The sequence below is a fragment of the Phyllobates terribilis genome, unplaced genomic scaffold (genome assembly GCF_046119375.1).
Source record: "Phyllobates terribilis strain yellow unplaced genomic scaffold, ASM4611937v1 Scaffold_7__3_contigs__length_470593459, whole genome shotgun sequence".
NCBI classification, from domain to species: Eukaryota; Metazoa; Chordata; class Amphibia; order Anura; family Dendrobatidae; genus Phyllobates; species Phyllobates terribilis.
In genome coordinates, this window is record NW_027362767.1 from 69,207,561 (window position 1) to 69,220,438 (window position 12,878).

General features: G+C 45.5%; 1 protein-coding gene across 2 annotated transcripts in view; it reads right to left on the reverse strand.

Annotated features, from left to right (window-relative positions):
* MNAT1 (MNAT1 component of CDK activating kinase) overlaps window positions 1–12,354 on the reverse strand; it is a 129,037-nt gene extending 116,683 nt beyond the window's left edge. For both annotated transcript variants that reach the window (XM_073638718.1, XM_073638719.1), the window contains exon 1: window positions 12,009–12,354. In XM_073638718.1, coding sequence (XP_073494819.1) covers window positions 12,009–12,097 — 89 coding nt within the window. In that variant the 5' untranslated portion in view covers window positions 12,098–12,354. The remainder of the gene's footprint in view (window positions 1–12,008) is intronic.
* Between the last annotated feature and the right edge of the window lie 524 nt (window positions 12,355–12,878).

Consider the following 12,878-nt stretch of genomic DNA (forward strand, 5'->3'; position numbering starts at 1 on the left):
CCCTGAAGAGGTAAAGATGAACTCCATAATGTATGTGGAGTTTCTCAAACAGCACTTCCTGCCATGGTTCAATAAGAAGAACCGTGTATTTCACAGCAAGATCATTTCATGCATGATAATGCCCCGTCTCATGCTGCACATAACACATCTGCATCTCTGGCTGCTATGGGCATAAAAGGGGACAAACTTATGGTGTGACCCCCATGCTCCCCTGACCTCAACCCCATTGAGAACCTCTGGAGCATCATCAAAAGGAGTGTCTATGATGGCGGGAGGCAGTTCACATCTAAGCAACAGCTCTGGGAGGGTATTCTGTCCTCATGCAAAACAATTCAAGCAGAAACCATCCAAAACCTGACAAATTCAATGGACGAGAGAGTTCAGAAGCTCCTTTCGAACAAGGGGTCCTATGTGCAAATGTAACATCACCTAGAATAAAGTTTTGAGTTGAAAACGGTTTGATTTCAGTTTGTAATAACCTGCTAATGCTTATAATTTCAAAAATGACCATTTTTTTGTTCTTTATCAAAATGAAAAGGTTGAAAACTCTGCTGTGCATAATAATTTGGAACATGCATTTTGAGTGCAGTTTGAGTTTTTTATTTTTTAAAAAATATACTGTTATCATAGGCAGTTTGTACAAAAACCTTTCAATTGTACTCTAATAGTTATTTGACTGGAAAATTACAATGACTGCAATTCATATAGGTAATTTGGGAAAATCTGAGAAAATATTATTTGCATATTAATTAGGAACACAGTGTAATATATATATTGAAAAAAAAAAAACACTAAATAAAAACGCCTGTATCTCTGAAACCGTACGGCAAGTTTAAAAAATTACTAAAAACAAAAAAAACAGAACACACCATGGAGCAGCAGGTATAAAGTACGAACAGACACTGGCCTCCTCAGACCTGGTGACAGCGCCTCTTTAAGGTCATCTTAGCAATGCCGTGACCCCAGGAATTACAAAGATCAGAAAAAAAAGTGACTGATGTGAGCAGCTACATGTGTGGTGGTCATTCATGGACAAGTATAGCTGTGAAAATAGAAATCAGGTCATGCAGTCCGGAGCTCCACTATTTTAATCCAGGCACATACCTCAACCCCAGGAGGGGCTTATTTCCATTAAAGAGACACTACACAATAATATCTGAGATAGAAGACATCTACTGCAAAATATTGTAAATCACCAGTGTGAAGAATTCAGCAACTTCCTATGACCCTGCACTCTCAGACATGTGGACAGGACGGGGGTCCCCCAATCCCAACTGATATATATATATATATATATATATTTATATTTATTTCATGACTATGAAAATTGTACATTCACATTGAAGGCATCAAAACTATGAATTAACACATGTGGAATTATATACTTAACAAAAAAGTGTGAAACAACTGAAAATATGTCTTATATTCTAGGTTCTTCAAAGTAGCCACCTTTTGCTTTGATGACTGCTTTGCACACTCTTGGCATTCTCTTGATGAGCTTCAAGAGGTAGTCACCGGAAATGGTCTTCCAACAATCTTGAAGGAGTTCCCAGAGATGCTTAGCACTTGTTGGTCCTTTTGCCTTCACTCTGCGGTCCAGCTCACCCCAAACCATCTCGATTGGGTTCAGGTCTGGTGACTGTGGAGGCCAGGTCATCTCTTGAAGCTCATCAAGAGAATGCCAAGAGTGTGCAAAGCAGTCATCAAAGCAAAAGGTGGCTACTTTGAAGAACCTAGAATATAAGACTTATTTTCAGTTGTTTCACACTTTTTTGTTAAGTATATAATTCCACATGTGTTAATTCATAGTTTTGATGCCTTCAGTGTGAATGTACAATTTTCAAAGTCATGAAAACACAGAAAAATCTTTAAATGAGAAGGTGTGTCCAAACTTTTGGTCTGTACTGTATGTATGTATGTATATATATATATATATCTATTAGGCCGTCACGTTCGAGCCAGAAGACCCCCAGCTGTCAGGCATCTGAATGAGCCTTTAGTCTTGAAAATCAATCCACAGTTTTGACTACTAACGTGCTGTTTACTATATCACGGAACGGAGAAGGTCGGGGCGGATCTGTGTCACGTGTCTCTCTTCTCCTCCTCCTCTCCTGTCTGTCAAACTGCATATAAACATAACAGACAGGCTGACTAACAATATAGGGCAGGGAAGTCATTGGACAATGGCAGGAGCAATGTGTGCTGGGAAGTGTGGTGAAAAGAAAGTTCCAGCTCCTACAGGGCTGGCAGAGTGCTGACACAGATAAACCACATATTCACAAAGAATGGATGGCAAGTTCTCGCACCTCATTAGTATATAACTTTAATGGGTGATTACTGGACAATGACACCATGGATTGCACCAAAGAAAATATATCAATTTAATGTGCATTATAGCGCCATAATTGCCATGTCTTTACATTGCAATATCGTGCGTAGAAGTCCGCTATGGGGATTTCTAGTCTAATTTTGCACTTTTTGAAAAGTCAAGACAGCCCCAATAATTGCACTGACTTTTCAAAAAGTGCAAAATTAGACTAGAAAATTATTTTGCACGCCTCGCTGGGAGAGGGTCAAAATGGAAATGTTCAATGAAACGGAAATAAAAAGCAGATTGTAAAAGTAAATTCTTTGAGCTCCCCAGAAATAATGAGGCTAATTGAGTAACGGCTTGTGGTGGTCTCACACTTTTTCATCCAATGACTTCAGGTTATAAGCCGGCTTCGGCATCTTTCAGCACCCCTGTGTCTGCTGCTTGTGCCTGTTTTCTGTGTCTTTGAAGACTGCTGGTTCAGCTGCTAAGGCTTTAAAACATCCATTGCTTCAAGGGCACGGCAGCTGAACCTGCAGACGGCACAGAAGATGCTGAGGCCGCTGGTGTGGTTTTCATGAGTGATGCTACGCCTGGCACCAGCCGGGAAGCGAGTGACCTAATTGAGGAGGAATCCTCTCTGGATTGGGTAACAAGTCAAGGAGCCATTGAGAGAAGACGTCAACCATGGAAGTAATGCTCATCATCATGGATATGTGCTCCAAAGACAGATTCATCTATACGGACTAATGGAAGGCAGGAGGGGTCTGTAACAGGAGTCTTTTTCCATTTAAACTTTCATTTGCAATTCTGAATAGGGTTTGCAGACATCCATGTGCTTTCTGTAGACACAGACCTATTCACATATATGGAGCAGATTTTCAGCTGCTAAAATTGCTGCAAAAAATCTACCATGTGTGATTGTGAAAGTATTCACCCCCTTGGCATTTTTCGTGTTTTGCTACCTCACAACCTTGAATTTCACAGTATTTGAGGGTTTGCATCAGTTCATGAAAATGCCGACAACTGTGAACATTCTGGTTTCTTTTTCTTGTGAAGCAAACAACAAATAAGACAAATAACTGAAAACTTCAGCATGCATATCTATTCACCCCCCTAAAGTCAGTACTTTGAAGAGCCTCCTTTTGCTGCAACTACAGCTGCAAGTCGCTTTTGATAAGTCTCTATGAGCTTTCCACATCTTACCACTGGGGTTTTTGCCCATTCCTCAAGGCAAAACTGCTCCAACTCCTTCAAGTTAGATGGTTTTCTCTGGTGAACAGCAATCTTCAAGTCTGACCACAGATTCTCAATTGGATTAAGGTCTAGGGTTTGACTCGGCCACTCCAGAACATTTACACGTTTCCCCTTAAACCACTCAAGTGTTGCTTTAGCAGTATGCTTTGGGTCATTGTCTTGTTGCCCTCCATCCCAGTCTCAAATCAAAATCACAGACAAACAGGTTTTGCTCAAGAATATCCCTGTATTTCACACCATCCATCTTCCCCTCAACTTGGACCATTTTCCCTGTCCCTGCTGCCGAAAAACATCCCCACAGCCTGATGCTGCCACCACCATGTTTCACTGTGGGGATGGTTTTCTTGGGGTGATGAACTGTGTTGGTTTGGCGCCACACATAGCGTTTACCTTGGTGGCCAAAAAGTTCAATTTTGGTCTAATCTGCCCCCAGCACCTTTCTCTGTACATTTGGGGAGTCTCCCACATGTCTTGACACTCAAAATGAGCCTTACAATGTGTGTGTGTAAATAAAGGCTTTTTTCTGCCCACTTTTCCATAAAATGCCACCTCTAAGGAGTGTACGTCTTATTGTGGTCATATGGACAGATACTCCAGTCTCTGCTTGGAAACTATGCAGCTCCTTCAGGGTTACCTTTGGTGTGCTGCCTCTCTGATTAATGCCCTCCATGCCCGGGTTGATAGTTTTGGTGGGCAGCCCTCTCTTGGCAGGTTTGTTGTGGTACCATGTTCTATCCATTTGATGATAATGGATTTGCTGGTGCGCCTGGGGATCATCAGAGATTGGGATATTTTTTTTTATAACCCAACCCTGACTTGATCTTCTCAACAACTTTGTCCCTGACTTGTTTGGACATCTCCTTGGTCTTCATGGTGTTGTTTGGTTAGTGGTGCCTACTTTCACAAGCCATTGTACAATAATTGGGGAATAATCTGATTTTAACCATTGGGCTCTCTCTTTCTTTTAAGTCAGTTTCACACTAGGCTGCAAGTGTCGAGCCGATCTATGGACCCATTATGCTCTCGGATCAGGCCATTAGACGCATGGCCGTCTGGGACTTGTGGCCATAATATAGGCACAGATATCAGTCTGAAGCTGGCCTTATGAAAGTCACTGCTAGGCTACTACATTTTTTTTTTTTTTTCTACCAAACTTTTGGCTCCTACTTATTAGGACACCAAATTCTTCCATTCACAAAGACATTTTTTTGGAATAAAGTCTTATAGGGGCAGTACTTTGATATTGTTGACCTCTCATTTCGATTGAAAAAGAGCTGACCCGCGCAGCAGCCGGCAGGGCACGGAGCGGCCCCGCACAGCAGCCGGCAGGGCACGGAGCGGCCCCGCACAGCAGCCGGCAGGGCACGGAGCTGACCCGCACAGCAGCCGGCAGGGCACGGAGCTGACCCGCACAGCAGTCGGCAGGGCACGGAGCTGACCCGCACAGCAGCCGGCAGGGCACGGAGCTCCGATCTGATATTGCTCCTAAGGATAGGCCATCAATATAAAAGTACTGGACAACCCTTTATGTATCTATGCATATCAGAGTTCCGTTATTTTAAAAATATTCTATAACTAAATGGTATCAATCACAACTCACCCACTGAACAACTTCTGCGCCCATGAAAATCTCTACTACTCCTGTATTCAAACAGATTACCAATCTGATTACTGGAACAAAAATCTTCTGAAATGTGGCCATAGCCAAGCTTCATTTGCACAAATTTTGTAGCTTTTTTGGGAGTTTGTGAAAAAGTGTCAAGAACAGTAAGCGACACTCAGTGTCAGAGAAAAATTAAAATCCATAAAGACATCTCCGGAGAGGGAACATATCACCCTGACACTGAACATATGGGATTAATTGTAACTGGGGAAGTGAGAAAAAGCTGACCCTTCAACCTCAGTTGAAGTAGAACCTCCTGCAATGACCAGGTAATTACAACACAAGATCTGTTCTGAGAACCAGCCACCAAGACACGGATTCGTTTACTCAGAGGCGGAGAAGTATACTTCCAAGGCAAGAGCTTCCTCTGTTCAAAGCACTGATCGCAGACTTTTTGGAGTCAGTGGTCAGCAATGAATATTGGGGTTTGAATCGATCATAGATTTATAGGAGATATATTTTCGGCGTTGTAGCGAAGGGAAGAACATAATGCGTTCACTCACATCACCGTAAAGCCATTCTAACCCCTCCACCTTAATATTGGTCTGATGGATGATGCTATTTCATGCCATATTTCATCCCTATAGAAAGGTAAAATCATGATAAGAAACAGGACGACGATATCTCCCGCCTGGGACCTCCAGGGGCAAAGATATCCTGAAAGTTGGGTATCTCAATCTTCTAAAAGACCTAGCACATCCCATGATCAGCCCCCATATGAGCTCGCCAAGGGGAGGTATGTTGGCGTAACCTTATCTAAATATCTTTCTGGTTTAAATATATAAAATTCAATAGCTCTGTTCCTCTTGCTCTGTAAACTGCACCCCTGAAGCCATACGCTACCTGTAATGGGCGTCCAATCGGCCTGTATAAATAATTGGTGGTGGGGGCAGCTAGTAGATCCTTTTGTTATTGTGGAGTTGGCGGGGATCATATATTGAACGCCACTGTCTTTTCAGTAATGAGAAGCACAGGGAACCTCTACAAAGCCTCTTTCACACGGCCGTAAACAAACAGTACTCACAAACATATATATATATATATATATATATATATATATATATATATATATATATATATATATATATATATATATATATATAATAGACTTGGGTAAAGTTAAAAATACATTTTCCTTTGTAATTTAGGCAGAAAATGAAAATATATTTTATCTGTTACGTTTTAAAAAGTACAAAAAGGAAAATGGACCGATGCAAAAGTTTGGGCACTCTTGGAGATTTTTTTTTCAGACCTTAAGTAGCCTGTAAGGCTGTGTGCCCATGATGCGTTTTTTAAGCGTTTCCGCAGCGGCAAAAACGCTGCAGAAACGCTTAAAAAACGCATGGTAGAAGGTCTGCCATGTTCCCCAATGATAATCCGCATGTGCTGTGCACATGCTGCGGAAATTTCCGCTGTGGATTATGATTGCGGAAAAAAAAAGCAGCACTACCAATTATTTTGTGGAAGCGCTGCGTTTTCGCTGCCATTGACTTGCATTAGACCGCATGGAATCCGCATCCCTGCATCTGTACATGCAGAATCCATGCGTTTCAATGTGCGGATGGTACCCGGGTGTGGAGGACAGGAGACTCTCCTCCGGACCTGGGTGCCATAGAAACTGTGAAAAAAGAATAAAATAAAAAATAAATGTTATATTTACCTTCTGACGGCCCTCGCTGCGCTCCTCCTCTCATGCCGGCAAATTGCGATGGACTCAAGGACCTGCGCCGACGTCATAGTCATGTGACAGGTCACGCGACGCTGACATCGGCAGGTCCTTCAGTGTACCGCTGCCATCAGCCGGGACGGAGGGAAACCTTCCGATGGCCCCCGCAGTCTTGTAAGTATAGATTTATTTTTTTATTTTTTACCATTCTCTCGGGTCACACTATATAAATCCATGCCGTTTGCATTGATTTATATAGTGTGACCAAGTTGACAAGCACTTTCCAAGTGATGCTAAAATTGCTTGGAAAGCGCTTGTCAACCCGCATGCGGAAATGCAAGTGAAGAACGCTTCACATCCGCATGTCCCTGGCAGGAAAAAACACATGTACAATCCGCATGTACAATCCGCATGTGTTTTTTCTGCCAGGGAGATGCAGAAAAGCTCAGGAAAAATCCAGAGCATTTCTGCATCGTGGGCACATAGCCTAACAGTCATTTTGACCAGGGGTGCCCAAACTTTGACATACCACTAATATAAATATATATATTTTCCATGCGTTGGAATCAGAGATGTGAGTGGAGGCAGCGGAGTTGCATCTCTGTGACAAACTGGTGGGCAGTGAGATCTGTGTGATCCCTCCCCCCTTCCCCCGATGTTATCCTTGACACTTATGGGTTTTTTTTTTTGTTTGTTTGTTTTTCCCCTTCTTCTTTTTGGTGGTTTCCCATAAACTTTTCTTTATGTGAAACTAAATCCTATCTAATGCATGCTGCATTATGAAGAAAACACTGGTGACCAATTGACGTCTGGCTGCCCAGGTTGTGATCACACCAGTTAGGCTGTGTGCCCACGATGTGTTTTTTAAGAGTTTCTGCAGCAGCAAAAACGCTGCAGAAACGCTTGGTAGAAGGTCTGCCATGTTCCCCAATGACAATCCGCATGTGCTCTGCACATGCTGCGGAAATTTCCGCTGCGGGTTATCATTGCGGGAAAAAAACGCAGCACTACCAATTATTTTGCGGAAGTGCTGCGTTTTCGTCGCTATTGACTTGCATTGGACCGCATGGATTCCGCATCATTGGATCTGTACATGCGGAATCCATGCGTTTCAATGTGCGGATGGTACCCGGGTGTGGAGGACAGGAGACTCTCCTCCGGACCCTGGTACCATAGAACCTGTAAAAAAGAATAAAATAAAAAATAAATATTATACTTACCTTCTGATAGCCCGCGGTGTGCTTGTCTTCGCTTGCAGGCAGATCGTGGTGGACTGTAGGACCTGCGCTGACGTCATAGTCATGTGACGGCAGGTCCTTCAGTGTACCGCGAGCGGCCGGCAAGCCAAGACAGAGCGAATAAAGACTCTGGGGGCCATCAGAAGGTAAGCATAGATTTATTTTTTTCCATTCTTTTAAGGTCACACTATATAAATCCATGCCATTTGCATGGATTTATAAAGTGTGACCAAGTTGTCAAGCACTTTCCAAGTGATGCTAAAATCGCTTGGAAAGCGCTTGTCAACCTGCATGCGGAAATGCAAGTCAAGAACGCTTCACATCCGCATGTACAATCCGCATGCGTTTTTTTTCTGCCAGGGAGATGCAGAAACGTTCAGGAAAAATCCGGAGGATTTCTGCATCGTGGGCACATAGCCACAAGGTGCTTAACTATACTGCTGGATAACTGGGCACAAGCACTCAGCTGAGTGTTCAGCCTTTTACAGCCCACTTTTGGAAAGCCAATTATAGCAGTGGCTAAATCCTTTAGACATTTATGTCTGAACTACAACACCACATAACCCGCTGACCAAAGTGGCACTGCTGCAAGAACAAAAAAAAAAAAAAAAGATCCTTTGATCTCATCCTGGATGACCCCTTTAAACTGCTTATTAATGGAGGTTTTTAAAACCTCAGTGACTAATATTGACTTGTACTTTGTTGCAAAATTTTGGTGTGGATTTTACAAGCAGCTTTCCTCCATGTGCAGAATATCCGCACAGAAATTAGCTTTTATTTACAATTGGGAGGTTTTCCATTTGTCATTTTTAAATGCCCATCAACTTGTTAGGGTTGAGGATAATGAGCTTGCCATAGAGCGGGCACATTAGATGGCTGCTGACCGAAAGATCGATTGGCTGACAGCACTCTGAGCTGAACACCCGGCCTATCTTCCCGCTTAACAAAAGAATTAGGAGATTGAATTCTAACCCGCCGATCCTTGTATCCCCTGACAAACTGTTGTGGGACATCCAGGACACCACCATACACATTTAAGGGTAGGCTGAGCCCTTCAAAATCAGCAGGTTCAGCTGCCTTTTATCTAATGTGCATGGGGACCTTTACCCTTACACATTTTTGTCAAAACTACAGCACATCTCACCGCTGCAGCCAATGATTGAGCTCATCCGATGCGAATAACAATATGCTAACACATGGTCTAAGCTGCCTCACTCACTCCCAGCATAAAGATAAGGAGATAAGGTATACAATTGGCATAAGTAATAGCATAAAAGTAACCCTAAACAGAAAGGTCCTAACGTACTACACAAAAGTGTATGCAATTATGACACGATGGCATAAAATACAAACCACTGAAATACTAAGGTCGCCCTTCAAACTGCGGAACTTAAACAGAATTTGTCATCTGTGCATTTTTAGTTTTATGTTTTTAGTAAACACTTACAGGCTTAGGAATCAGAAGCCTGTGTTTTTTACAGTCCGACATCTGCACAATCAGCAGGTATTGCGCCAACGTCGGCAGGGTCATGACTAAGGCCGATGTGAATAGATTTGCATGACCCGGTTCAGCAGCCACGTCAGTAATCTGTGGTCACTGCATTACAGCACTAAGAACTGCCTCCTACCTGACGGTATCAGTGGTTCTTCTTCGGATTATCCAGCCTGCTTAGTCAAAAGAAGAGCCGCAGATGCCAGGGGGTAAGAGGCGGCCCTCAAGGCTCCTGTCTAGAGACCACAGATTACAAACGTGGTCCTGTGAATCACTTCGCACCATCAGAACATCATCACCATAGTTCTCATTTGATGCAGGAGTAAGCATCGCAGGACAGCGCCAGATACCCTAAAGGTGTTATGTGCAGCAGAAAAATCAGCAGAAAATACATACGTTTTTGATGCATTTCTCTCATTTATTAACATGGGGTGAAATCTGCAGCAAAAACACTGGAAGAATTGACATGCTGCAGAATCAAATTTGCAACAAATTTGCAAAGTAAAAATAAGCAACATGTTCAAGAGACTTCAGGAATCTAGTTCAATTTACTGGCACTAGAAAATCCTTCAGGTTTTGTGACAAATCTGTGCAGGAAATAAAAAAGGCAAGGTGTGAACAGACCCTGATAATTAATAAGTCTTTTTACACATGCGATCAGTGGTCAGGACAAAAAAAAAAAAAGATCTGCTGCCTGCAACAACCTTCAGCATGACCGGTTTGGCAGTGGGTCAGGAATGGTGTGGGGTGGCATTTCTTTGGAGAGTAGCACAGCCCTCCATGTACTCGCCAGAGGTAGCCTGACTGCCATTAGGTACAGAGATGAGATACTCAGACCCCTTGTGAGACCATATGCTGGTGCAGTTGGCCCTGGGGTCCTACTAAAGCCCCCCGTCTCACATAGCGAGATCGCTGCTGTGTCACGGTTTTGGTGATGCAACAGCGACCTCACCAGCGATGTCGCTATGTGTGACACTTTGCAGCGATCAGGCCCCTGCTGTAAGGTCGCTGATCGCTGCAAAGTGTCCTGGACCATTTTTTGGTCGTTGCCCTCCCGCTGGTTAGCACACATCGCTGTGTGTGACCAGCGGGAGCAGCGATCAGGCTGGTAACCATGGTAAACATCGGGTTACTAGGGGCACACGCGCACTTAGTAACCCGCTGTTTATCATGGTTAAGAGCCTGCTAAAGTGAGCGGTAAGCTCCCGCTCACCGTAGCAGAGTGGTAACCATGATAAACAACGGGTTACTAGGTGCGCGTGTGCCCCTAGTAACCTGATGTTTACCATGGTTACCAGCCTGCTCCTGCTTCAGCAGGCTGGTAACCAGGAGCAGGACATCATGGAAAGATTCTTTCCACGATGTCGCTGCTCCCCTGATCGTTGGTGAGCCTGCCTGTTTGACAGCTCACCAGCGACCACATAGCGACGCAGCAACGATCCCTGACAGGTCCTATCGTTGTCGGGATCGTTGCAGCGTCGCTAAGTGTGACGCGGCCTTAATGCAGGACAATGCCAGACCTCATGTGGCTGGAGTGTGTCAGCAGTTCCTGCAAGATGAAGGCATTGAAGCTGTGGACTGGCCCGTCCGTTCCCCAGACCTGAATCCGATTGAGCACATCTGGGACAGGGTGGCAGCACTCACAGGGTACGGCCGCGCACACACACAGGGGGGGCAGCACTCACAGGGTACGGCCGCGCACACACACAGGGGGGCAGCACACACAGGGTACGGCCGCACACACACAGGGGGGCAGCACACACAGGGTATGGCCGCGCGCATGCACACACACACACAGGGTATGGCGGCACACACAGGGTATGGCGGCACACACAGGGTATGGCGGCACACACAGGGTATGGCGGCACACACAGGGTATGGCGGCACACACAGGGTATGGCGGCACACACAGGGTAGGGGGGCAGCACTCACAGGGTAGGGGGGCACACAGGGGGGCAGCACTCACAGGGCATGGCCGCACACACAGGGGGGCAGCACTCACAGGGCATGGCCGCACACACAGGGGGGCAGCACTCACAGGGTATGGCCGCACACACAGGGGGGCAGCACTCACAGGGTATGGCCGCACACACAGGGGGGCAGCACTCACAGGGTATGGCCGCACACACAGGGGGGCAGCACTCACAGGGTATGGCCGCACACACAGGGGGGCAGCACTCACAGGGTATGGCCGCACACACAGGGGGGCAGCACTCACAGGGTATGGCCGCACACACAGGGGGGCAGCACTCACAGGGTATGGCCGCACACACAGGGGGGCAGCACTCACAGGGTATGGCCGCACACACAGGGGGGCAGCACTCACAGGGTATGGCCGCACACACAGGGTATGGCCGCACACACAGGGGGGCAGCACTCACAGGGTATGGCCGCACACGTTGACCATCAGCTTCAGGGACGGGTTGCGGTACTTGGTGGTCTTACACCTCGGGCAGCCCTGGTCATCCATCTCTTCTCGAGCGGTGCGCCGCTAACACTCTTCCCCCGCAGCGCGTTCCCCCGGCAGGTTGGTTCCGCTTGTCAGGACGCCGCGGCCCGTGGTGAACACTGTGTGCAGCCGCTGTGTGTGCACCGCCAGGACAGACACGAGGGGAAATACGGGGAGACCGTGTGGGGGGCAGCTTATTAACCCCTTAGTACCAATGGTCCTGTCTGGCACTGCAGCTCCTTTCACCAGAAGTGACTGCTGCAATACCAGATATAGACCAAGGTGGCGCTATTTCTGGAGATCCAGTTTTGTAATGTTGGACTGCACAACATGACACCTGGATTGGTTAAAGACCACTAGTATTCTGGTGAAAACCGCATCAGGAAATCTACTTTTGGGGAAATGGTTTGAAGAATTTTTCATTGGTTTTGGAAGAGGTTTTGGGGTTTTTTTTTGCAGCCTTCTGATAAAACAGCGCCTGGTTTGGAGCATTTTCCTTCAGGACTTATGACATGCGCTTTTTTTTCTCTCCGGGTGTTCTTTAAAGCCTGAAACAGAAGTAAACGCTCAGGCCTTGTTCACATGTAGCATAAATGCTGCATTTGTTCTGCTGCTTTTTATCTGCAGGTGTCTGCACCAAGATACACAATACCATTCCTCGTTTTTTCTGCATTTTACCCATGTTTGGTGCAGATTTTAAAGGGGTTGTCCATTACTTTATACCCCCCCTCCCTCCTCCATGTATCCCCCTGGGGCCCCTAAGACTTTTTGTAAATACCTTCTGTTGCCGATAATGCCTGTG